Consider the following 27,290-nt stretch of genomic DNA (forward strand, 5'->3'; position numbering starts at 1 on the left):
GGGACTACAGGGGCCCGCCACCACGCCCAGCTAATTTTTTGTATTTTTAGTAGAGATGGGGTTTCACCGTTTCAGCCAGGATAGTCTCGATCTCCTGACCTTGTGATCTGCCCGCCTCAGCCTCCCAAAGTGCTGGGATTACAGGTGTGAGCCACCGCGCCTGGCCTCATTTTATTCTTTTGGAGCTTTGTCTTCAAAAAAGGAGGTTGCCTTCATTTATGTCCTCTGTCTAGATTCTCTAATAGGGAAGGTAGCTCTCCACGTACCCCACCCCCAAAGTAAGTAAGGTGTGTGTCTTCAAAAACAGTCAGTTCCACTGAGCAGCAAGTCTCCTGACTTCCTAGGCCTGCACAGTCTGTCAAGAGCAACAGGATGACACGATGGGTTTGGGGGTTCATGTGTCCAAGGGGATTTTGTTCCAGAGATGCTATGTACGGCATGATGTTTCCCTGTTACCACTTTGGGAACACAATCTCTTGGCAACTAAACCTATAAACTCAGATTAACACAGCTCTTTCCCTTCCCAAAGTTGGTTTTCCTTTCCTTGAATCTTACTTAATAAACATTGCTGCTCCCAGGGTTGAGCTTGTTTTATGTGTTTATGATAAGTTAGGTTCAAAGCGCCCACGTGCGGTGCCTTATCTATCCTGCCCCGGCCTTTCCTCTAAGGAGTCCAAAGGATAAAGCCTGGTTGTAAAAGGCCACAGCCAACCTGCTGGGCAGTGAGTGGAAGCTCTGGTGCAGCATGGTAAGTCAGGGCCCCGTGTGGGCAGGGGATTTGGTAGGGCAGGGGCAGCCCAGGCTACAAGAGGGACGTGGCCCAGAGGCGGGGAAGCCGCCACAGTGGAGCCCCTGAGTCCGGGGTCCTAGTGTGCTGCTGTCTAACTCCCTGTGCACTGGGAGGACTCAGCCTCAGGGTCCCCACCTCAAGGGAGAGCCCTGTGGGGCCCGGGTTGCTGGGCATCTGTTCCACTCACTGTCCTTGTGACCCGGGCTCCTGACCCAGCTGGGTCCTGCCCCTGCCAGCCTCACTGTGCGCTTGGGTCTGTGTGTGTCTGTGTTTCCATCCATGTAGATGCTGCCCCCTTGGACCCTCGGCCTTCTCCTGCTGGCCACAGTCAGAGGTGAGGATGCTTTCACCATTCCTTTAGGGAGAAAGTGACATGCCTGGGTTGGCCTTTGGTGAGGCAGCTAGAGGTATATTAATAATTATTATTATAATTATGAAGAGCATTATCGTTACTTGGAGAAAACAATTGTGCCACTCAGAGAGTGTTGACCCTCAGGCAGACACAGGGCAATGTGCTGGACACAGAGTATCTCCGGTAACCCTCCTGCTTGGCCACCTTCTTCCTGCAAAGACTCTCATGGCTGGGAGACAAGTGGAGGGTGTGGTGTTCCCACCGGGTCCCAATGCCCTTGTCCTTGCCTGCAAACCAAAGTCATGTGGATGTGCCCCCTCCCAAGAAAGCCCAGTCCTGCCAGGCAAGCCTGCCTTTCTGCCATCATGCCCACGTGTCCTCTTCTCAGAGTCACCGTTTCTGTCTCTCCAATTTGTTCTTGCCACCTGGTTCTGTCCAGAGGAGTTACAGATATTCAAATTCTACTTCTCCTAAAACACGAATCACCTCCCTTTCTTTTGGAGCCCCCTGAGTCCCAGCCTGCTGACTTCCCATCTGCCTACGCCTTCACAGGTGTGCTTCCTCTGGGAGTCTTTCCCTCTCTGTGGGGGCTGCCTTACCTCCTCTCCTGCCAGAACACCTCACTGCCCAATTTGGCCCCCCAAGTCCTGCTGTAGGAGACATGGTCTCCTTGGGTCCCTGTGGGGGCTTTCTTCTGCCTTGTGACTCTTCTCCCTTGTCTTCTCAACCCCGCCAGCCCACTCTTGGCCTCTCCTTCCATCCTGGCCGTGAATTAAGGCCGGGCTCCCGACGGCAGAGACTGGGGTGGGTGCGACTGCTCCTCCAGCCGTACAACCCCTCTTCATCTCCTTTGCTGACCTGCAGCCTCCTCCTGCCCCAAATGTGGACATTCCCCAAGGCTCACGCCAGGCTCTCTCCTCATCTCTCTCCTCCTAGGGCCTTCCCTCTTGCCCAGCTTCAGGTCTTCCCGAGTTGCAAGAAGCCCTATCAGGGCCAAGCCTCAAGCCTCACTCTCACTTCCCTGCCCCCAGCCTCCTCAGGCTCTTCTGCTTCTCAGCCCCCTGTACTCGAGTCCCAAAAACACAGGACTGTCTGTGGAAGCACAGCATTGCCACTGCCACCACCATCTCCCCTCAACCTCACCAACTCACACCTTCCAACACTTTCCTGCTCTCCACTTCAGAGAGCCCAGATGTCTTGCATTCGAGCCCCTTCATTTAACCAGCTTCCTTTCCCCTGGGGCAAACATTGCTTGAGCCTCCTAGAGTCCACCTCCAAGGGTGCACCCTCCTCCCAGAATGAATTCAACGCCATCAGTATTGCTTCCCTATTAGAGCTCCTCCCTTTCAGGACAGGGTTCATATCTCATTTATCTTTGTGTCCCCTCAAGTTCTAGCTTTATTCCCAGTTAAACTTCTTGGGTTCAAATCCTGCCTCCACCACTAGCTGTGACCTCGGGTAGCTTACCTTGTCTCTCTGTGCCTTGGTTTCCTCAGCAGTAAAATGGAGATAATACTAATTCCATATTTGTGTTTTCAGGCTTAAATGATACTATACCAGTAAAGTACTAACATGGTATCTGGCACATAGTAAATAAATATAAACTATTACAAGTTTTTTTAATGATTCACCAATATTTGGCATCATTAGTACAGGAGTTGAGGAAGCGTAAGAGAAAGGACCCATTATAATCCTTTGGGTTGGAATTATGTCACCCGTAGTGACCATATCCTGTGATCACGTTTATGTCACGGACACAGAAAGTACTCTCGGACTTAGATGTGGTTATTTGGATCATGGATTACATGTATTGAGTCTCTACTGCACGTAGTGTGATACACAAATCATTCCTGTTCTTAAGAAACTTACCTTTTCAAAGAGCAAAAGGGAAAATATGAAATGGCAGAGAATCATTTCAAAAAATGTGCATAAAAGAATGACATGAAGACATGTGAAGTGGTGTGGGCACCGCCTATGCTGTGTGTAATAGAGATGTCAACACAAAGTAGCAACTCTGTGCTACAGAGTTTGTAGGCACTTGATAAATACTCACTATTTGAAGTTTCATGTAAAGAGCCAGCTGCAAGTTTCCTGAAAGAGGTGGTTTTAAGGCAGCAGTTCGTATTAGGTTGGTGCAAAAGTAACTGTGGTTTTTGCCATTGAAAGTAATGGCAAAAACCGCAATTACTTTTGCACCAACCTATGCATCGGCAACTCCCCAATTTGCCTAATGGTAAGGGGCACTTACGGAATGTGTGTTTCCAGGACCCCACCCCAGACCCTCTGAATCAGAATCTCTGAGGGAGGGACCTATGAATGTGTATATACAATACACCTGTTCCCCACACTGCCACCCGCCCCCACCCACCCTTCCCACCCCCTGACACCGCAGCCCCCAGGTGATTCTTACCGTCCCAGAGGTTTGGGAAATGTTGATGGCAAAGATAAAGACCAGTACTGGCCTTAGCCAAACCTGGGCTCTGTCCTGCAGAGTTTTCCTGTATGGATATGACGTTGCTTCTTTCCAGAAGTTCACGCATGTCCTGTTTGTGGCTCACCCTAGGAAAAGAGGTCTGCTACGGACAACTTGGCTGCTTTTCTGATGAAAAACCGTGGGCAGGAACCCTTCAGCGACCTGTAAAATTACTTCCCTGGTCCCCCAAGGACATTGACACCCGCTTTCTTCTGTACACAAATGAAAATCCAAACAACTTCCAAGTAAGAACGGGCATGTAAGCGCTACATGGTGGGTATGTTTGGGCCGCCACAGTGGAGTCTTTGCATGGCTGTCTAGGGCATAAGTCACTGCCTTAGAATTTTCCAGAAACTCCAAGGCATAGAATCCAAGGCGTAGCTCTCAGGATCATGAACACCTGAGTATCTGATGAAATCTACTGATGCCTAACCCAGAAACTTACACATTCACACACACTGGTGCAGAGAACTTCAAGGGCTACCCCAGCGTAAATGCCTTGTTCCCTGGGAGGAAGGGACTATGAGCAGCATTTATGGAGAAGCCCAGGCCTGGTGTAGCCACTGGAAAGTCTGCCTTGTTTCTACACAGGAGAGTGGAGGGGGAGAAGCCTCTTGGGCATTGGGGGTTGGGGCGGGTGTAAATCCTTCCTGAAGAGCTAGGAGACAGGTAGGGGAGAGGGGACATGTAGCCACAATAGATAAAAGATGAGGTCCTCTGGAGCAACCTCCAGTTTTCAGCAGGTCTGCCCAGCAGAAGCACATCAGACTTGCTCCAGAGTGTCAGAAGTGACCAGGAGACAGTTTCAAGAAAGACATTGCTGAGAATCCAGCAGCTCACAGCTCTGGTCCTTGACAGAGTTTAGGGAGCCAGGTGTCTGTCAATAGGTTTCTGAGGTCACCCACTGTGGGACTCTATGTGACAGCCCAGCCCTCTTAGTGCCCCCAGCCCAGAGTCGGCTTGGACATGGTTACTGTGCGTCTCATCTGTAGGGGTTGGTGGCATCTTCTGGCGTCTCATCTGTAGGGGTTGGTGGAAGGGGGTCGAGCAGCCTGTGGCAATTTAGAAGTGCATTCCAAAGTCTCACAGCTCCACTGAACTGAATTTGCCCCCACACTTAAGCTTCTGGTCCAGGGGTTCCTCACCTTTTCTGTGCCAGGAACCTCTTTGGCCACCTGGGAGAAGCCTAAAGGCCCCTTCTTAGGTCAATTTTTTGTTGTTGTTTTTTGTTTGTTTTTTGAGACAGAGTCTCACTCTGTCACCCAGGCTGGAGTGCAATGGTGCGATCTCAGCTCACTGCAAGCTCTGCCTTCTGGTTTCATGCCATTCTCCTGCCTCAGCCTCCTGAGTAGCTGGGACTACAGGTGCCTGCCACCACGCCCAGCTAATTTTTTTTTGTATTTTTAGTAGAGACGGGGTTTCACTGTGTTAGCCAGGATGGTCTCGATCTCCTGACCTTGTGATCCGCCTGCCTCGGCCTCCCAAAGTGCTGGTATTACAGGCGTGAGCCACCGTGCCTGGCCAGGTCAATGTTTTTAAATGCAAAAATAAAATATATTGGATTACAAAAGAAACTAATTATATTGAAAAATAATTACCAAAACACTTAAATATATAAATACGTGATATAGTCATATATGTGCTTTTTATATCTCACTAAATAACAAGATCTAGGGGTTGGTCTAATAACTATTATAATTTAAAATATTAATGAGTATAAATGATATTTTTAGATATCTGCAATAATTATATTATGACCTGAAAATACCTGTGACTTCTACCGGGGACAGAGTCACAGGCGTTGCTAATACCACTGTGGTTTATTGTCTAGTTTTGCGATTAACTGAAATGCTAGATATGGATTAAGGATTAATTAAAATAGAAAGTCTGTGAACTTGGACTTTCTGAAATCTATCCACAACCCCAGGTCAGAAGCTCCTTCTAGTCTGACCCAACTTTGTGGGCATTGAAGCTGTGATATCAATTCTGAAACTGGCTCTAATAGACTCATGGCTTGGAAAGGGCAACATTCAAATTAATCTTTTTAAATTAAACCAGCTAATCACTGGCACGGAACCAGACACCATTGAGGCTTCAAACTTCCAACTGGACCGCAAGACACGCTTCGTCATCCATGGCTTCTTAGACAAGGCGGACGACAGCTGGCCGTCGGACATGTGCAAGGTAGGGCCCCACCACTTGGCCACTCCCTGGTGAGACCAGCACCCAACACACAGATTCAAACACTGTGCCCCCAGTTTCCCTTAGACTGGGAAAAGAAATACTTCAGAGAGAGATGGATCCTTTTTAAAACCACTGAGGAAAGCCCAGTTCCAAAGGGCATCCATTACCAAGCTCTCTACCTACCAATTTCTAGCCAACAATCTCCTATGAGGCTGAAGACACCCAGAGTTCAGTCAAAAAGTTTCGAGGTGGAGACTGCAGCAAACTGCTGGGCATTTATCCCTGATGACTTATGTAAAACCCCTTTGTGATGTTAAAAAACACTTAAATTTTACCCTTTAAAGCACCGCTATCCAATAGAATGTTCTGCAGTGATGAAGGTGTTCTATATATGCACTGTCCAAATCAGAAGCCACTGGCCATGTATGTTATTCAGCACTTGAAATGTGGCTGGTGCAACCAAGGAGCTGAATTTGACATGTTATTGAGTAGTAGTCTGCTCACACCTGATTTAGTAAGTGGTCTTTTTAACCTGGTTGTGTTCCTAACAATGTGTGAGACCTCAGACACGTCACTCACCCATTCCAGGGTTCAGTTTCCATATCTGTTAAGCGGGTATTAGCATGTCCAGTCCATAGCACTGCAGTGAGGGTGACATTAGGGCAGGTATAAGAATATCAAAGCTCTGGCATGAGCTAGGTGTTTGACAGATGTGAATGCCTATCTCTGGGGTGTGCAATTGGGGGCTGTTTATAAATTGATTTCTCTCACTTGTTTGTCTTCCCCAGAAAATGTTTGAAGTGGAGAAGGTGAACTGCATCTGTGTGGACTGGAGTCACGGGTCCCGGGCAATGTACACCCAAGCCGTGCAAAACATTCGGGTTGTGGGGGCGGAGACGGCTTTCTTAATACAAGCACTGTCGGTAAAACCCTGCCTGGGCCCTGTCCTGTGGGTAGGGGTCAGAGAGGGGCAGGGAGGTACCACGTGGCGCGGAGAGGCAGCCTGGGGACCCGTGGGCATGGGTAGGGGCCAGCAGCCAGTAGCCCAGGTTGTAATCAAGAAGGGCCATTCCCAAGATGAAGCTCTGCAACCTTCCTCTTTGCCTGCTGTCCTGAAGACACCTTGCCCTATCACTGTCTAGCTGTGGGGCCTGAGGCAAACTAAGCCTTGGTTTCCCCTTTTGAAATAGACCTTCCTTGCAGGCTGTTCTGCAAGGGTCAGAGAACAGGCTGGGCTGCCCAGCAGCTCCCAGTGCAGAAGATGAGTTTTCATCCTCCGCCAACCCACGAGGGAAGGCCCTGGACCTTTCCGCAGGATCTATTGGAAGGGGGGCGGGGGGAGCCAGAGATAGGGCCCACTCTACCCGCGCTCGCCCAGACAGGCCATACTCCTGACAGGGACGAGGAAAGAGAGCTGGGGGTGGGGCAGTCCGGGGCGGCAGGCAGTGTGCCTCGCCCACCCAGGTGGCCTGCAGTTGGCGTGGTGGCCGCTGGTCAGCACTGTTGCCCCGCGCACGAGCCGGCCTGCGGGACTCGCAGGCTGCAGATAGGGAGCGGGGTCGCCCTACCCCAGGCGGCGTGCTCGAGCCCGGGTCCTGCCCCCATCCCTGGCAGGGCCCGGCGCCCCACTCTCAGACCAGCGGGTCCCCAACGCGGTGCTGTGGGACCTGACACGCTATCCCTCCGCAGACGCAGCTGGGGTACAGCCTTGAGGACGTGCATCTCATTGGCCACAGCCTGGGCGCGCACACGGCCGCGGAGGCGGGCAGGAGGCTGGGGGGCCGCGTGGGCAGGATCACAGGTAGGGGTCGCGGGGCCCCGGGCCAGAGTCCCAGGCCCCCGGGTGCGCACGGCGGAAGCCTCGGCCAGCGCCCTTCCGACGGCGAAGGGGCCTCCTGGGGACCCGATTTTTTGTGATGACCGGCCTTAAATTTAAAAATAATTTTCCATAATGTGTATTAAAAAATAGATAATTAAAAATAAAAATGCATTCATTTTTTAAAACAAAGGCTGGGCCACTGGCTCACACCTGTAATCCCAGCACTTTCGTAGGCTGAGGCGAGAGAATCCCTTGAGGCCAGGAGTTCAAGACCAGTTTGGCAACATGGTGAAACCTTGTCTCTACAAAAAATTTTTAAAGTTAGCCAGGAGTGATGGCTCTCGCCTATAGTCCCAGCTACTCGAAAGGCCCAGGTGGGAGGACTGCTTGAGCCTAGGTGTTCCAGTCTGCAGGGAGCTGTGATAGCCCCACTGCACTCCACCCTGGGTAATAAAGGGAGATCGTATCTCAAAAAAAAAAAAAGAAAGAAAAAAAGAAAAGAGAAAGGAGGAAAGAAAAGAAAAGAAGGAAATGAGGCAAGGAAAGAAAGAAAGAGAGAGAGGGAGGGAGGGAGGGGAGGGGAGGGGAGGAGAAAAGAAGCGAGGCCGGACGCAGTGGCTCACGCCTGTAATCCCAGCACTTTGGGAGGCCGAGGTGAGTGGATCACGAGGTCAGGAGATCCAGACCATCCTGGCTAACAAGGTGAAACCCTGTCTCTACTAAAAATACAAAAAATTAGCCGGGCGTGGTGGGGGGCACCTGTAGTCCCAGCTACTCGAGAGGCTGAGGCAGAAGAATGGCATGAACTCGGGAGGCGGAGCTTGCAGTGAGCCGATCCCAAGCCACTGCACTCCAGCCTGGGCGACAGAGCGAGACTCCAACTCAAAAAAAAAAAAAAGAATAGAAAAGAAAAGAAAAGGAGAAAGATTTTACTAGCACATTAAATCCATGACTTAAGGGCTATTATTTTCAGAGTATGGCAAAGTAAAAGAAAAAATGTGAGATGGTTTTAAAAATTCGTCAGTTCCACGTAATTGTTTGAATGTCTTTACTGTGCCAGGCAAAGACAGAAAATGCAAATGCACACTGAGACCTGCCATATAGAAGGCGCTCAGTAAATACTGAATGAATGAATGAATGAAGCACTAAACTGAATGCATATAAGGCAAAGACACAAATAACTTTATTTTGTGCAGCCAAATAAGTTTGTAACTTCACCAAACAGTTCACATCAACATTTAATGAGCGTCCCTTGGCCCAAGGCACTGGGTGAAGGATGAGGGGGTATTGGTTTGTGTTTGTGTAGAATTTTGCAGTTTGCAAAGTCTCTTACATCTTTTCATGAGGGTTTCACAACGACCCTGTAAGGTAGGTGGTTGTCATTATTCCTACTTTCCCGATAAGGACACGGAAGCTCAGAGAGGACAGACATTTGACCTGGAGTAGAACTAGGGCAAGAATACAGGCCACTGTATGTCCCCTCCTCCCACGCTCTGTTTCTCTCTGAAGATGGCCTGGGGACAGCATAATACAAAGTGGATGGAATGGGCTGAGAAAGGAGAGGGGTTAGATTTTCCATTTAACCATGAGGAGGTGGTGTGTGAGCTGGGTTTGGAGGAGAAAGATTTAGATAAAGGAAGAATGTGGGAAAGGGCACAGCAGGCTGGAGAATGGCAGGAGCCACACAAAGGAGTAGATGCATGCAGCTGGGTAAGGCCTGGGGTCTTGCAGTCTCTGAGAGCAGTGGCCAAATGGTAACGTGTGAGGACAAAAAGAAAAAGGGAAAGAAGGGGTGTACGGAGGCTACCCAGGTCCTCCACGGAGCCAGGCACTGGGTATTTCTGAATGTTCATCCACAGGCAATGACCTCATTCCCAGCCTTTTTGTCCCAGACTCTCTCTCCCAGGCAGACCAAGAGCTGCAGACCCAATCCCCAGAACCGTAGCTGCTGGGGTAGGAGGAATCCTCAAGCTTAGTCTGCCAGTACTGGCTTTAAATCCCAGTTCTTAAGAGTCCAGCCTGCCTACCTTCTCCCTTTCAGGGCTGGATCCAGCAGGGCCGTGCTTCCAGGATGAACCTGAGGAGGTTCGGTTGGATCCGTCCGACGCCATGTTTGTGGATGCGATTCACACAGATTCTTCTCCCATAGTTCCTTCCCTAGGTGAGTTCCTCAATCCCATCTCCTGCTGACCTGTGCTACAGCTAATGACATTGGGTCCAGATATCCCCTCTCACACACACATACACACGCAGCAGGGGAGGCCATTTGAAATAGCTACAGGAATGGCTTGGGCAGCTAAGCCCAGTCAAAATGGGTACCAGTCCCAAATAAATAGCTAGTTCAATGCCAGTGGAATCAGCCTGCAGCCCTGGGTTAAACAAAAACCCTTCTGTAGTCTATGAAAGGTTGTCAATCAATCTTCAAACTCTGCATCCTTCCCCAATCTACCAGTAACTAATGTGGCAGATGTATTCATTCTTAAAACTTGACCTATACTTGCAAAATATGAAGTTAATTTTTGAATATTTTTCTTCCTTCTTCAGTCAAAGCTTTGGTTACACTTTGTTTTGTTGGAGACTTTATCCCATTATTTAATTCTTCTAAAATCAGTGTTCTTTTTTCAATATTTTCTTACATAGCCACTCATGAAACTTGCCAGTAAAGGGTATGTTTTTGATGACAATGATGATGTTATCACTTACTTACTGTTTACCATGTGCTATACTGACTATTTTGCATACATTAGCTTATTAATTCTGTAACACATGGCTGAGGAACTGAGGCTCAATTAGGTTGAGTAATTATCCCAGATCCCAAAATCTGTAAGTAAAACCAGGATTTGATCATGGGTTCATGCGCTTTGAAAGCCAAAGATCCCAGCCATATTTTATGGCTCACAATATAACAGTGTAATATTATGTAGTCTCCACATAACAATATAATGTAGACATCAAAATTTTAAAATGAGTAAAGTAATACAAATTGCACCAGTCTTGACATGTCTACTGGTGCATAATGGTACCAGGGCATATCAATATGGTCCAGGACTCTCCGAGACACACAGATACACATCCAAATGTATGTGTCTCACTCACCCAAAGCTCAGCCTCCCCCTCATCTCACTTCCTCTGCCCTCTCCTCCGTCCTCATCTTGCCAAGCACCCATCTTTGAGAACTTTCTGCAGAGCTAGAGGCAGTGGTAGCTGTGATAAAGGGAGAATTTCCCAAAAAGGGTCTTGCTGTGGCCATAACCTAACTTTGGTACCACTCACCTCGCCGCTCATCTCTGCTTCAAATGTTTTAGGTTTTGGAATGAGCCAAAAGGTGGGCCATCTGGATTTCTTTCCAAATGGAGGAAAGGAAATGCCCGGATGTAAGAAAAATATCCTTTCAACCATTATTGATATTGATGGAATATGGGAAGGTATGTAAATTAAAGAAGTAAGACAGCAATTGCTCTGTTTGGGGAGAAAGCAGAATGCATGGTCTGGCCTTCATAATGCTGACATTTGCCACCGTTTATGGAGTGTTGTGAAAATGTGCCAGGCATTTTCACGACAATGCAATGAGATGGTTACTCTGATTAGTCCCAGTTTGCAGATCCAAAAACTGAGGATCAGAAAAATTACATAACTCAATTGGGTGTGGTGGCTCATGCCTATAATCCCAGCACTTTGGGAGGCTGAGGTGGGCAGATCACTTGAGGTCAGGAGTTGAAGGACAGCCTGGCCAACATAGTGAAACTCCATCTCTACTGAAAACACAAAAATTAGCTGAATGTGATGGCATGCGCCTGTAGTCCTAGCTACTCAGGAGGCTAAGACATGAGAGTCACTTGAACCCAGGAGGTGGAGGTTGCTGTGAGCCGAGATAGCACCACTGCACCAGCCTGGGTGACGGAGTGAGACTGTCTCAAAAAAAAAAGTTACATAGCTCATCCAAGGCCACTCTATATCTAAGCCCAATTTCTAACTATAAAACCCTGATCTCATGCCCCAGCCTGTGTATCTCCCTGTTGTCGGGATCCTGGGACAGCAGCTTGGCTGGCATGTTGGCTCTGGCTTTGACCACCCATCCTACCTGCAGCACCTGCTCCTTGAAGAACTGCAGGGCATAGGCCAAGATTTGAAGGCCTTGACTTGCTTGCTGTTGCTGTTGTTAGGTGCTAGAAATGGAAGGGGACTTTGCTAAGAAGAAGACAAAGGAGGGATGTGCTCTATGGGTTTGGGGTGCACATGTAGGAGGGGGAGGCCTGGAGGTCTGGGAGACCCATGGTGGCTGCTGGCCAGCTGTGTACATTTCCATTCATCTGAGAGAGCAGGGCCCATTTCCTGCCATTAGGCGACCTTATAGCCCCATCTGATTTGCTGCCCCTTGCTCTGGCCTTTTTTGATTCCTGTTGCCCCTCCCCTGACACTAGGCTTCACTCTCCTCCCTGAAAAGGGAAGGGAGGTTTTGGGCCTGTGATCATTTTAGTCTATTTTTCTGAGCCGGGAGTTCCCCAAGGCCAAGGGCTATGTTTTGCACATTTCAGACACTCCAGTACCCTGCTCAGGGTCTCGTCCAAAGCAGGCACGAAATACACTTTTAAACTGAGTTGAGTAGCCTTGTGTGGCATTTTAATATTCCATGTGCTTAATGTCAAAGAGCAGAGCCGATAAAGCACTCGCCAGCATCCACCAGCAAATAAACGGAGCTTTTGCCCTCTCAGGTAACTCCTGGGGAGATGTGGCCATTCCAGCCTCCCTGAAGGCGCACCAGAGTCACAATAATAGCTGCCGCCTCCCACAAACGATGAGCAAGGCACACATAATAGGAACGAGCCCAGGCTTAATTAGAGAGGCAATGTCGAGTGAGCAAGCCCATGAGCACTGGAGTGTGTTTCTATTGTGTCAAGCTCCGAGTCACCCAGGCACTGGGCACTGAGGAATAATTAAATCCACTTTCTCCTCCATTATGGGGTCCCAGGGCAGCAATTTTGGATGAAAGAAACAATTAAGTTTGAAACAGGTTCTGTTGTCCAGTGATGAGCGCCGGCGTGGGCACAGGGAACGTGGCTTCAGCTGGAAGTCGCTGGGCCGAGGGCCGGGAGCCATGGAGAACGAAGCCACCCTGGGCACAAAGGGAAGTGTTCCTTTCTCAGTGGGTGGCGATAAAGCCATGCAGATCCCCCAGGAGTGGTCTGCAGGTGTGCCAGGGTCACTGTGCATTTCTCCATGGGAAGTTTTCTACCAAGGAGCCAGAGAAATGAAAAAACACCTTTCTGGACTTTTTCTAAAGAAAAGGATGATAAGTAAAATGCAGTGAGAGAGTGGCCGGGGACCATGGCTACCTTGCCGTCACCGCTTTTACCTTGCGCCCTGCATAGCAAAGAGGAAGAATAAAAAAGCCTGGTTGATGGGGAAGGCCTGCCCGGTATGTCAGGGGTCCTCACAGGGATAGGATGTGGTCTGCAGCAGCATTGGATGGGCCGGCACGGTAACTGTTTTTAAGATGGGGATGCGCTGCCTTCACTCATGCATGCGAAGGTTTTCAGGTAGAAGTGGAGATCCTGGCTTCTTATGAAAAAATCAGAGGACCAGGCGATTTGGGGCTTTGAACATGTGACACCTGGCCAGACTGTGTAGGGTTAGAGGGGCCCTTTTTACAGCTATTGCTATCTTCTCTTAGTCTCTCTCTCTCTCTCTCTGTATGTATGTGTATATATACATATATATGTATATATATGTGTTTATATATATACACACACACGCTATGTATATATCATAGTGTATGTGTGTATATATACTATATATACACACACACATGTATACCCTCTCTATGTCTCTCTCCTCTGTCTCTGCATCTCTCCTCTGTCTCTCTATCCTCTCTCTCTGTCTTTCTGAATCTCTCTCTTTCTCATCACTATCTCTTTTTGTGTTTCTTTTTCTCTCTCCATTTCTCTCTCTGTCTCTGTCTCTCTGTCTCCCCCTACACCGGCTCTCTGTCCCTCTCTGACTCTCTGTCTCTCTCTCCCCCCACCAACTCTCTGTCTCTCTCTGACGCTCTCCCTTTCTCTCCCCCTCAACTCTGTCTCTCTCTCCCCGACTCTCTGTCTCTCTCTCTTCCCTTAACAACTCTCTGTCTCTCTCTCCCCCAACTGACTCTCTCTGTCTCTTTCTGATTCTCTTACTCTCTCTCTCCCCCCACCGACTCTCCGTCTCTCTCTGACTCTCTCTCTCTCTCCCCCGACCAACTGCCTCTGTCTGCCTCTCTCTATCACTTTCTCTCTCTCTCTCTCTCTCCCCCACAACCCCACCCTATTCCCGGCCCCCAGCCCTTCTCATTCATTTGTGTTACATGCCTGGCCCCTGGAAGAGTGGACAAAGGTGCTTGTCAGGACATGTCACTCCTCCACAGTCACCTAGCCCTGAGTAGGTCCCTGCTCAGCAAATGTCCCAAGATATTCAGGAGCCGACACCCATCGGTGAAATGTGCAGGTGATTCCTCCTGAGTCAGAATGAGTTGTTCACACTTAAAAGTGAAAAGCCTCCTTTGAGCTCCTGGGGCCTTTGTTTTTTTTCAGGAATTAGTGGCTCTGTGGCTTGCAATCACCTAAGAAGCTTCGAGTATTACTCAAGCAGCATCCTCTACCCTGATGGCTTCCTGGGCTATCCCTGTGCCTCCTACGATGAGTTTCAGGAGGTAGGTTACCCCAGGAGGCTGAGGAAGATGTTGCTGGCCCTGTTTGGGGTGTTTTTGTGTTCCTGTGGCTTAGAACAGAACAAAGAGATGTAACTCTGCAACTAATGCAGGGAGGTAATGGAAATTCTGCACCTCACAAAGCCATCTTCCCCCGGGCAGCAGGGTGGGCTGGAGGGGGAAGGCACAGACCTGACTGTGCTGGGCCCTTACTAGGGTCCCCAGTTGTTCATTTAGAAAAATTTCCAATTTACAGAGAAGGTGAAAGAAGAATAATGATGAATACCGTACACCTATCACTTAGATGCACCAATTGCTAACATTTTATATATGTGTGTGTATGTATACTTTTTTCTAAATTATGTGAAAGTAAATTAAAGACATTATGACATGTTACTTATAAAAACTTTAGCCTCCATCTCTTGAAAACAAGATCCTTCTCCTATAGAATAACATTCAAGAAATTATCTTTGATACACTAATATTTTCTAATATATAGTACATATTCAAGCTTCTCTAGTTATCCAAATAATGCCCTCTGGAGCTGTATCTGTTTGCCTACTTTCTTTCTTTCCTTCCCTTCTTCTTCCTCTTTTTTTTTTTTTTTTTTGCATTGCAATTATTTTGGTGTCTCTTTAGTCTCCTTTAATCAAGAACAGCTTCCCATTTTTTCTTGGTCTTTGAAGACTTGCCAGTTATGTGGATTTCAGACCAGGTATTTGGCAGAATATCCCACTCTCTGAAATTGTTTGATTTTTTAGGCGGTGCTTCAGTTAGTAATAGCAGGTCCTTCTCAGTGTATTACAACTAAAGACATTCATTTAATGTTCACTCATTATTTGATGACATAAATTCATTCATTATTTGATGACTTAAACTTTAATTACTTGGTTAGGATGTTTAAACTCATATTTTGTCCTTTCAAAACTAATTTTAACCTTGACATTCTTGAACTGAGGTCAAAAGGACATCGTATTTGATCTCCAAGGTCTGTGAGTGTTCGGTGAGAAGCCTTCACTGTGCTAGTTCTTGTTGGGTCATGGATAGCCACGTGGCCTCCAGTACTTGTCTGATTCCTTCCAAATCACAAGACAGCTCTACACATCATGCATTTTGGATGTGGCATGAGGTCAAAGAGCAGAGGACAATGACACTGTGGCATAAAGCAATCCCTGATTCGAAGACAGCAAATTGCCTCCTCTGTGCCTAATTAAAGAACTATCATTTGAGAAGCAACAAATAAGAATCAACGAGTCTGGAGAAATAATTCACATTAAAGTGAAAATGGTCCTGGACCTTCCCTTCCTCACTTCTTTTGAAATAACTTGCTATCTCTCCCACTTCTCCCTACATATATTGTATTGCATACCCCATTCATATTTTAATTTTACTGCTTCCTGGATATGACTTGTTTTCCCAACTATATTCCAAGTTTTCGAGGCACTTATTTGGATACTCTGCAGGGCCTAGCACAGTTCTATGCACAATTCCAAGGATGGAAGCATGGATGCATGGGTGCACGGGTAGATAGATGCAGGAATGGATGGATTAATGGATAGGTATGAGAATGGATGGATAGGTAGATGAAAGGATGGATAAGGGATGGGTAGATGGATGGTTGCATAGGTAAATGAAAGGTGGATGGTTGGGTGGGTGATGGGTAGATAGGTAGATAAACATAGGAAGGAAGCTGAATTGATTGATTAAGTGAGTGAGTCAAAGGTCTACCACTAACAGACAAATTATGTTTTTTTTTTTCCACTAGAATAAGTGTTTCCCTTGTCCAGCTGAAGGATGCCCCAAAATGGGGCAGTATGCTGACCAGTTTAAGGGGAAAACCAGTGCTGTGGAACAAACCTTTTTCCTGAACACAGGAGAGAGTGGTAACTTCACTAGTAAGTTCCCATTTTACTCACTTCACATTCTTGCAAATAATTTTTAAAAGTGTGCCAACCTTATTAGTCAGTATCCTTGGTAACAATGGATAGAAACTTAACTACAACAAGCTTAAGTTGTAATGAAAGGACAGTGAAATGGAATTTGTGTTGGGTCTCACCCCTTTAACCAATACTCCTGACCAGCAGAGAAAAGTACAATGATTGACCCAGGCTGGGTCACATGTTCACCCACCCCTGTTGCTGGAAGGGTGCATCTATTAACAGAAGTGGGCAACGTGAAAGTCACTGTTAAGTCAAGAAGTCACTGCAGTCATGACTATCTATTGTATTAGTCCTCCTACATACATACACTTTGTGGTGATGTCATTTTGCCCTGCTTCTTATTTTAAAAGTACAAGATAGTAAAATTATCAAGACTCATTTACTGTGAATAATAGCATATAATGGCTGGAAAGAAGAGCAGTTATTTTCTAAGGGAGTTTCAAATTTAAAAATTTATATCAGCACTTTACAAAACACTTTTCACATACAGTATTTCCTGTAATCCTCAAAATATTTATCATAAAAGATAACAGTTTGGCAGTATCTATAAAATCTTATATGCACATTCCTTTAACCCAGTAACTTCACTTCTCAGAATGTACCATAGAGAAATACTTGCATGTGTGCATAAGATGATGTGTTCAAGGATGCTCGCTCTTTATTTTTAAGAGCAAAAGATTGAGGGGAAAACCTAAATGTCCACCAGTTGGTAAATGACTAAATACTATAGATTAAATACTACATGTAACCATTAAAAAGATTATACCTCTGCGTACTAAAGAGAGAAAACCTCTAAGGTGTATTAAGTAAGAAGGCAAGTGACAAAACAACATGCAGTACACCCATTGTCTTCATTGGTCCAGACTGCTGTAACATAGTACCATTGATTGGGTGGCTTATAAATAGTAGAAATATATTTCTCACAGTTCTGGAGGATGGAAATCTGAGATCAGGGTGCCAGCACGATCAGGTTCTGCTGCACATTGCTGTCTTCTTGTTGTATACTCCCACGTGGTGGAAAGAGGACAAGAGAGCTCTCTGGGGTCTCTTTTATGAGGTTACTGATCCCATTCATGTGGGCTCTTACCCACATAAATTCAGTCCATTGTACCATGTATCAGTCAAAATACACATGTGCAGTATCAGCTGCCCTTCATTCATCCAAGAGCACATACCTTGCTGTGTTCATAAGGGACTATGCTGAACTGAAATATCTACTGACCCCTGAGTCCCTTGCTCCCACCTAGAACCTAACGTACCCTTAATTCCTGGGCCTCAGGAATTCAATTAAGTCACAGTCCTATTGCCTCTCACCCCTGGAGGATTCAGAGCTTGGAACAATAATGTTTTCATAGATCATTTTTTCATATGTTTTTCATAGATCATCAATAAGATGAGTTCATTAAATGGGTTGTATTTCTTTGGACAGGTTGGAGATATAAGGTATCAGTCACACTTTCTGGAAAAGAGAAAGTGAATGGGTACATCAGGATTGCTTTGTATGGAAGTAATGGAAACTCAAAACAATATGAGATTTTCAAGTAAGTTCAATAGTAATGTGAAATGATCATACTTTCCATAATAGATTATTCAAAATTGATTGAGATAAAGTGCTTTATAAATCTAGGCATCTATTATACAGAACCATTGAATCCTAGAATGTCAGAGCTGGAAGAAAGTCTCAGTGTCTAGTTCAATCGTCCCATTTTACATACGAGAAGATTGAGGCCCAGAGAGAGGGAACTCACTGTTTAAAATGAGTCATGTGCTAACTCCCTTTGGAATGTCAGTCACCTGACTAGATTGTTTTTTCTTTTTTTGTTATTTTATTTTATTTTAGATTCAGGGGGTGCATGTGCAGATTCATTACATGGGTATATTGTGTAATGGTGAGGTTTGGACTTCTAGTGAACTTATTACCCAAACGGTGAATATTGCACCCAATGGATAAATTTTTAACCCTTATCCCCATCCCAACCTCTCTCCTTTTGGAGTTCCCAGTGTCTATTCTTTCCAGCTTTATGTCCATGTGTACCCATTGTTTATAAGTGAGAACATGCAGTATTTGATTTTCTGTTTCTGAGTTATTTTGCTGAAGATAATGGCCTTCAGCTTCATCCATGTAGCTACAAAGGACGTGATTTCATTCTTTTTTATGGCTGCATAGTATTTTATGTTGTCGATATGCCAAATTTTATTTATCCAATCAACCACTGATGGACACTTAGGTTGATTCCATGACTTTGCTATTGTGAATATTGCTGTGATCAACATACAAGTGCAGGTATTTTTCTGATAAACTATTCCTTTTCGTTTGGGTAGTTACCCAGTAGTGCAATTGCTGGGTCAAAATGAAGTTCTATTTTTCTATCAAGTTATGTGAGAAATCTTCATACTGTTTTCCATAGGGGTTGAGCTAATTGACATCCCTACCAACAGTGTATAAGCATTCCCTTTTCTCCATATCCTTGCCAACATCTGTTTTTTTTTTTTTTTGACTTTTTAATAATAGTCATTCTGACTGGTATGAGATTGTATCTCACTGTGGTTTTAATTTGCATTTCTCTAATGATTAGTGATGTTGAGAATATTTTTATATGTTTGCTTGTTGCTTGTATGTCTTTTGAGAAGTTCTTTGCCCACTTTTTAATGGGGTTATTAGTTTTTTTCTTGTTGATTTAAGTTCCTTATAGATTCTGGATATTAATCTTTTGTCAGATGCATAGTTTGTAATATTTTCTCCCATTCTGTAGGTTGTCTGTATACTCCGTTGATTGCTTCTTTTAATGTACAGAAGCTCTTTAGTTTAATTCAGTCCCATTTGTCTATTCTTGTTTTTGCTGCATTTGCTTTGAGGTCTTAGTCATAACTTCTTTCATTCTTTCTTTCTTTCTTTTTTTTTGAGATGGAGTTTCACTCTTGTTGCCCAGGCTGGAGTGCAATGGCAAGATCTCGGCTCACTGCAACCTCCGCCTCCCGGGTACAAGCAATTCTCCTGCCTCAGCCTCCCACATAGCTGGGATTACAGGCACCCACCGCCATGCCTGGCTAATGTTTTTGTATTTTTAGCAGAGATGGGGTTTCACCATGTTGGCCAGGCTGGTCTCAAACTCCTTTCCTCAGGTGATCCACCCACCTCACCTAATCTAACATAGAGAAGAGTTTTATCCTATGTTTTCTTCTAGAATTTTTATAGTTCCAGCACATTTAAGTCTTTCATCCATCTTGAGTAAATTTTTGCATATGGTGAAGAATAGGGGTCCAATTTTATTCTTCTGCCTATGGCTAACCAGTTATCCTAGCACCATTTATTGAATAGGTTTATTCAATAACCCTTTCCTCGTTGTTTATTCTTGTTGACTTTGTCAAAGATCAGTTAGCTGTAGATATGTGGCTTTATTTCTGGGTTTTCTATTCTGTTCCAATGATATATGTGTCTATTTTTGTGCCAGTACCATGCTGTTTGGGTTAGTGTAGCCTTGTAGTATAGTTTGAAGTCAGGTAATGTTATACCGCTGGCTTTGTTCTTTTTGCTTAGATTGCTTTGGTTATTGGGGCTCTTTCTTATTCATATTCTAAAATATGAATTTTAGAATTGTTTTTTCTAATTCTGTAAAAAATGGCTTTGTGAATCTGATAGGAATTGTGTTGAATCTGTAGGTCACTTTAATGATATTGATTCTTCCTGTCCATGAGCATGGAATGTTTTTCCATTTGTTTGTGTCATCTACAATTTCTTTCATCAGTGTTTTATAGTGCTCCCTGTAGAGTTCATTCGCCTCCTTGGCTAAATGTATTCCTAGGTATATTTTGTGTGTATGGCCATTGTATATGAAATTGAGTTCTTGATTTGGTTCTCAGCTTGAGCATTTTTGGTGTATAGAAATGCAACTGATTTTTGTGCATTAATTTGTATTCTGAAACTTTACTAAAGTGATTTATTAGGCCTAACAGACTTTTGGGGGAATTGTTAGGATTTTCTACATATAAAATCATGTCATCAGTAAACAGAGATAAGTAGACTTCCTCTTTTCCAATTGGATGCCTTTTATTTCTTTCTCTTGCCTGATTGCTCTGGCTAGGACTTACAGTACTGTGTTGAATAGGAGTAATGAGAGTGGACACCCTTGTCTAGTCCCAGTTCTTAGGGTGAATGCTTTCAACTTTTCTCCATTCGATATAGTGTTAGGTGTGGGATTGTCATATATGGCTTTTATTATTTTGAGGTATGTTTCTTTGATGTCTAGTTAGTTGAGGGCTTTTTATCATGAAGCGACATTAGATTTTATTAAAAGCTTTTTCTGCATCTATTGAGATTATTATATGTTTTTTGTTTTTGATTCTGTTTATATGTTGAATCACATTTGTTGATTTGCATATGTAGAACCATCCTTGCATTCCTGGAATAAAACCCACTTCATTGTGATGAATTATCTTTTTAACGTGCTGTTGGATTTGGTTTGCTAGCATTTTGTTGGGGATTTTTGTGTCTGTGTTCATCAGGGATATTGCCTATAGTTTTCTTTCTGACTTGGGTTTTGTAAATATCAAAATCTCTTCAGGCAAGGCACATCTGTATGGCACATACCCAACACACACCCCATCTTCACACACATAGGTACACATATGAAGCCTGTGGCCATCTCATCCATGCTGTGTGGCCTCAGCATCTGGCTTCTGCTGGGCATATGAGGTGCTTGGTAAATATGTGTTAGATGAATGCATAATCTGTACAATAAATTTAGGTTCTGTTTTTGCACTAACTTTTACATAAAAATGTTCGTGTTGAATTAAATGTCCTTGACAAATTCCTGTAATACACATGAGATGCTAACAAATGGCATCTGCTGAACCACATGCATCTTTAAACATAAGACATTGCCCCAAATAGTCCTGTAACAAACTTAGAGCATTAAAATGCCACCCCAAATATTTGACTCAGCTGTAGGTAAAAACTAAAACAGTGGAAATCTGGAGTCCCGTATTTTTAAAATGTGTGTTCTGCACAAATACTTTTATGTTATGGCAGCCCCTGGATGTGTATGAAGTCATTCAAGGTGTTTGCAGAAAACCAACAACAGCAACTATTGTTTAGAGAAGTGATAGATTGCAATCATGTTATGTATTCATATATCCAGCTGATATAACATTTTATGTCTATATTTTCAGAGGATCCCTCAAACCAGAGGCAAGTCACACATGTGCTATTGATGTGGATCTTAATGTTGGAAAAATACAGAAAGTTAAGTTCCTCTGGAACAAACGTGTGATAAATCTATCTGAGCCCAAACTGGGGGCTTCCCAAATCACAGTGCAAAGTGGTGAAGATGGGACTGAGTATGTATTTTTTATTGCATCTAAGTTTGGTTATTTATATTTACATATTGATCTATCTGTCTATGCATTCATTCATCCAATTGCCCACCTACTCATCTATGTACCCATCTACTCATCCATTCATCTACCCATCTATCCATTTCTCTATCCTTTTAACCACTTAGCCACTTACCCATTCACTTATTCCTCTACCCATCCACCCAGACACCTATCTCATCATTCTTCTGGCCCTCTAGCCATTATTTGATCTTCCCTCCATCCATTCATCTTCCCAGCTATTTATCTCAACTCTCCATCCATCCATCTGATTTACTTTGAAAAACAAACATTGTTTTCCTTAGGCAAAATTCAACTTGGCAGGGGCAAAGCAATGATTGTAAGCACAGATTCAAGAAACGGGCAAATATGAATGACTATTTTGTCTCAAACAATAAGGAAAACACTTGGGACGCACATAGGGGAAATCTCTGAGTTAATTCCAGTTGATGTACAGTTATTAATGTAAGCAGGTTTGTTTGGAGACTATAGCATTAGAGGGATACACACTGTGTTGGGAATCTGGCTCATAGTGGCAAGTTCTTCCATTCTGAGAGAATAGAATCCTACTTAGTAGGCATTGGGAGAGAACATAACTGTTTTTAAAATATGGAAAGAATGATACCTCAAAAGAGGATAATTCAAAAACAATGGGATATTAGAGAATAAAGGAAACATAAATGTTGCCTCTCAACTGATCTTGTTTTAAGATGAGGAAGTAACATTTGGAAAGTCAAGTAACTTGTCTAAGGTCACGTAGGGAATCTAAAGGGAAAAATATTGAACTTCAGAGTGTTTTCAAAACACACACCAAGACTTTGCTCAGCTGTATGACTTAACTTTGCTGGCTGTAAAAGTGGCAATAATCCCAATTACTCAGTATATTATTGGAAGGATCAGATGTCACAGTTAGCGTGCCATCACTTTGGGTACAGTAGACCCCCTTACCTGGGGGGATGGGTGATATGCTCCAAGACCCCAGTTGGATGCCTGAAACCTCAAATAGTACCAAATCCTACATATACTATTTTTTTTCCTATTCATACATACTATATGAATAGGAAATGTGCTGGACCAAGGGACGCTTCATGTCCTGGGTGGGACAGAGCTGAACAGAGCAAGATTTTATCATGCTACTCAGAATGATGTGTAATTTAAGCTTATGAATTGTTTGTTTCTAAAATTTCCCATTTCCTATTTTGGGACCTCAATTGACCATGGGTAACTGAAACCATGGAAAGCAAAACTGCAGATAATGGGGGGCTACTATACTCAGTTGTAAGGCACAACAAGGACTGGGACCCAGGTCTTCTGACAGCCCCTCCAGTGTTCTTTCCACTGTGTCCATCAACTCAGCCAGCTGGATGTGAAACTGAGAAGTCCGTATGGTCTGGCAGTGCAATGCAATGTGAAAATGTCTGGATTTCTCAGTATTTAAGTGGGGGTGGAGTTCCTGTTTTAAGTACAATATAGAACACATGCTGTATCATCCAAACACTGGAGTCCCCAGCCCACATGAGGGCTGTCTCATCAAGAAGCTACATTCTGAAGCTAACCCAGAGGGAAGGCCAGCTTGGCCACACTGTTCCCCTTGCATCAAAGACACCTGCAAGAGAAGGAAGAGGCCGGAAGTGGCCAACTTCTCATGCTTGGTGCTTGCTCCAACCTGACTTGGTTAGTTTCTCAGGATTAATAACCCTCCAGGATCTTTTTTATTTTTAAGCAATTTTATTGAAACATAATTCCCATAAAACACAATTCACCCATTTAAAGTGTGCAATTCAATGGCTTTTAGAATATTCAGAGTTGTGCAACTATCACCACAATGTTAAAATCTTTTCATCACCCTAAAAAGAAACCCCAGACCTACTAGCCATCATCCCTCAACCCACACATCCCTTTTTCTCAGCCCTAGGCATCCACTAATCTACTTTGTGTCTCTGTAGGTTTTCTTATTCTGGACGTTTCATGTAAACGGAGTCATATGGTATATAGTCCTTCATGACTGGCTTCTTTCATTTAGCATAACGTTTTCAAGGTTCATCCATGTAGCATGTATCATTACTGCATTCTTTTTTATTGCTAAATAATATTCTATTATACGACTATGCCACATTTTATTTATTCATTTATCAGTTGGTCATTTGGGTTGTCTCTGCTTGGGGGATATTATGAATAATGCTGCTATGAACATTAGGTACAAGATTTTGTTTTCATCCTCTTGGGTATATACCTAGGAGTGGAACTGCTTGGCCATATAACTGTTTAACCTTTAGAGGAATTGCCAAACTGTTTCCAAAGTGGCTGCCACATTTTACTTTCCCAGAGCGGTGTATGAGGGGCCCTCTCTGATCTTAATTTGACAGAGAAAGTCCCCTCTAAGCTGGCTGGGGCACTCTTGGTCCCTGGAACTCATTGCTAGACCCAAAGAGGCAGTCCCATCAGAGCCCCCTCAGTTTTGCAGTTTGCAAAGCTTCAGTATGACATGGCTGATTCACTTTCCACCCATTCAGAGCCCACATGGGGAGAGGAGTGCTCTTTGAGCAGGTTTAGTTAGTAAGAATTACTTGGACTCTGCCTGGTAAAGCAGAACTGTTCGGTCAAGGGGAGCCGAATCCGGGGGGTTGCCCAAATGCTGTTTGCTCACCTGAAGTCACATTTCCACAAGCAAAAGAGCCTCATGCTGACAATCTTTTCCTCCACAGGTATAATTTTTGTAGCAGCGACACTGTGGAAGAAAACGTTTTGCAATCTCTTTACCCTTGTTAAAAACATGGTGCAGCTATTGCGGTAATAAAATCTTTAATGCACTCGGTTTGAGGGTGAGCTGTTAGTTTGACATTCTCTACTTTCTGGGTTCATATTTCAGAAATGATTTGGGGGATTGGAGCCAAGTTTGCCACAGGTGATGCCTGGAACTTCTCACCCACTTACCTCTGCAACCATCTCTCTCTTTCCAGGCACTTTAGGTGGCCCGTTCTAATGGATTTTATTTCCTTAGATAATGAACTTCTGTCCTATTTGTAAAGGTCACCATTGCTCTCACTTGCTGCCCAACCAGCTTTTAACAACCTAGGGGCACAAGGTAGACACCACATAAGAATTCAGAAAATACAGAGAGAATAAAAGCAAAAAAGGAGAATGAAACAAAAATCCCGAGATATTGCCACATTTTGTGGCAGGTGTAACTTCAAACTCTGATGATTTTGATTTAAATCCACCTGCGGCATGGAGACAGCAGGGCTTTAAAAAAAAAAAAAAAAGTTAATGCATGCACATGTTACAAAATTCAAATGATACAGAAAAGTATTCTTATGAAAGGTGAATCTCTTTCCCCCTTGCCTTCAAGTCTCTCAGTTCTTCTTCCTAGAGACAACTTGGGTTTTTTCAAGAAATAGTCCATATATCCTATGGATATATCTATTTTACACACTCAACCCTGCCACACCCTTTTTGTCTAAGCACAGATGATAGACTACTATACACACTGTTCCACATCTTGCATTTTTCACCAACAAGTTGCATATTAGTCTCTAATGGTACAGGAAGAGTTTCTCCGTTCTTCATATAGCTTCATAGATTCCACTGAGAGATGTACATGGTATGTATGGTTGGACTATTTTCTATTATAAATATTCATGCAATTAACATCCTTTCATGATATATTCTACATTATATAGCTGATCAATAAATATTTGAAATATGTTTATTTTGACCAATATTGCCAAATTGCTTTCTATAGCGATTGTATCAGTTTATTCAACGAACAACATAGTAGGTTGAACCATATGCAATTGCACTTTTAAAGGCCAGAAAAGCCAAATGTTGGCAATTTCATGTGATTCCTTCTAATATGAGAGCGTTTCACACTCTCACCAACATGGGTATTGTCAAATCTTTTGCCAATTTGATAGGTGAAAGTGTTTTTCCTTACATTGTAATTTGCTTTATTTTATTATGAGTGAGGTTTCAGTATTTAATGGGCTCTTTGTATTTCTTCCTCTGTGAATTATCCAAATTCTTTGCCAGTTTTAGGCATCTTTTTAATACAATTTTTACTTTAAACAGCTTTTTAATATTAAGAAAACTGGAATATTCCATCATACGCAAATATTTTGGTCAATCTATCGTGTACCCAGGGAGGAAAAAGAACGGCAGCAGGAGGTCCTGGGGCAGCTGCTCACAGGGCCTGTATCTGTCTGCCCTGTGCCCAGCTCATACTTAGAGGGTTCTGCAGGTCCCCATCACCCCAGTGGCTTCCCAGAGGGCTCCAACCACCTGAACTCACACTGGTCACAGTCAGGTGAGGCAGCCAGGCCTGGGTTTTCATATCTCCTTCCTGAGCCTCATACTGGCCACCAGCTTGTGTGGTCTTTTTTTGAGGCTATGCCCAGATTTGGGGGGCCAAGGACCTCCTCAACAAAGCTGCTGGGGCCCGTGTGGAGCATAGCTGTGGAAGCCTGGCCTCCTGACCATGTACCACTTCCCATTTGCCCCCAGCAGAGCTGCGTGGGGACCCCAGAGAGTAAATGGGCTGGTGCCAGGTAGAGGGTGTTGCTTTCAGGGCCTGGAGGTAGTACTGTAGGGTGCACCCATTGCGCCAGGGTGGGGTTATTCACTGTTCAATTCTTAGAATCCTGAAATGGCTTCATCTAGCAGACTGAGAAAATGGCATCATGACAGCAGTGGCTGTTGCTTCAGGAGAATTGCAGGTAATTCTTCCTTCCACTGAGATTTGGAGAATAGGGGTAAAGGAGCTCTCTCTTCCCTTTAAGGGGAGGTCTCTAATACAAACAGAACTGAAGTCCTTGAGTTCAATATCTTAGGATTTTTTTGTTTCCTTCTTCCTTTTTGCTTTTAGTTTCTTTGTATTTTCTAAATTCTTTTTCTTAAAACCCTATACGGCATTTATTTGTTTTCATTTTTTATTTTTTTGGAGATGGAGTCTCGCTCTGTCACCCAGGCTGGAGTGCAGTGGTGCGATCTCGGCTCACTGCATGCAACCTCTGCCTCCTGGGTTCACGCAATTCTCCTGCCTCTCAGCTTCCCGAGTAGGCATCCACCACCATGACCAGCTAATTTTTTTATTTTTAGTAGAGACGGATTTCACCATGTTGGCCAGGCTGGTCTTGAACTCCTGGCCTCAAGTGATCCACCCACCTCGGCCTCCCAAACTCCTGGGATTACAGGTGTGAGCCACTGCGCCCGGCTCCTATACAGCATTTAAAATCTTAGCCTGGTGCAATGAAATAGGTCCTTGTCTGAGACCTACTAGATGTTTTAGATCTCAATAAAACTACAAACTATAGAAGTTATCAGCCCTGGCCGTGTATTAGAATTACTGTGGAGTTTTAAAAGAAACCTGTAATCCCAGCTACTCAGGAGGCTGAGGCAGGAGGATCACCTGAAGCCAGGAATTTGAGACCAGCCTGGGCAACAGAGTGAGGCCCCATCTCTTTAAAAGAAAGAAAGAAAACAAAAACAAAAGACAATCCCATGTCCAGGATATATCCTAGACCAACCACAATTTTGGGGTGGGTCACCAGTATTCTTAAAGCTCCCTGCACGATTTACAGCCACAGTTCAGAACCACCAAGTATGATCCCATCTAAGAGGTGGTAATGACACTTTCTATCTTTACTCATATAAATCCCCATAGTGTGATATAGGGCCTAAT

General features: G+C 44.4%; 1 protein-coding gene across 1 annotated transcript; it reads left to right on the top strand.

The window, feature by feature from the left end:
- The first annotated feature begins 722 nt into the window (after positions 1–722).
- On the top strand, positions 723–24,428 carry LOC129006343 (pancreatic lipase-related protein 2). The gene is made up of 13 exons (XM_054435899.1): positions 723–748; positions 1,076–1,124; positions 3,706–3,860; positions 5,674–5,799; positions 6,588–6,722; positions 7,489–7,600; positions 9,660–9,779; positions 10,924–11,043; positions 14,185–14,303; positions 16,066–16,195; positions 17,670–17,781; positions 21,410–21,577; positions 24,319–24,428. The coding sequence occupies exons 1-13, from the start codon at positions 746–748 to the stop codon at positions 24,380–24,382; spliced, it is 1,413 nt and encodes a 470-aa protein (XP_054291874.1). The 5' UTR covers positions 723–745; the 3' UTR covers positions 24,383–24,428.
- Positions 24,429–27,290: the final 2,862 nt, after the last annotated feature.

Source organism: Pongo pygmaeus, chromosome 8 (assembly GCF_028885625.2).
Source record: "Pongo pygmaeus isolate AG05252 chromosome 8, NHGRI_mPonPyg2-v2.0_pri, whole genome shotgun sequence".
In the NCBI taxonomy this organism is placed as follows: domain Eukaryota; kingdom Metazoa; phylum Chordata; class Mammalia; order Primates; family Hominidae; genus Pongo; species Pongo pygmaeus.

Excerpts from the sequence above, each read along its gene's own strand:
- LOC129006343 (XM_054435899.1), top strand. Across the intron at positions 16,196-17,669 it reads AGAGAGTGGTAACTTCACTA|GTTGGAGATATAAGGTATCA; the intron begins GTAAGTTCCCAT and ends TTCTTTGGACAG. Across the intron at positions 17,782-21,409 it reads AAACAATATGAGATTTTCAA|AGGATCCCTCAAACCAGAGG; the intron begins GTAAGTTCAATA and ends CTATATTTTCAG.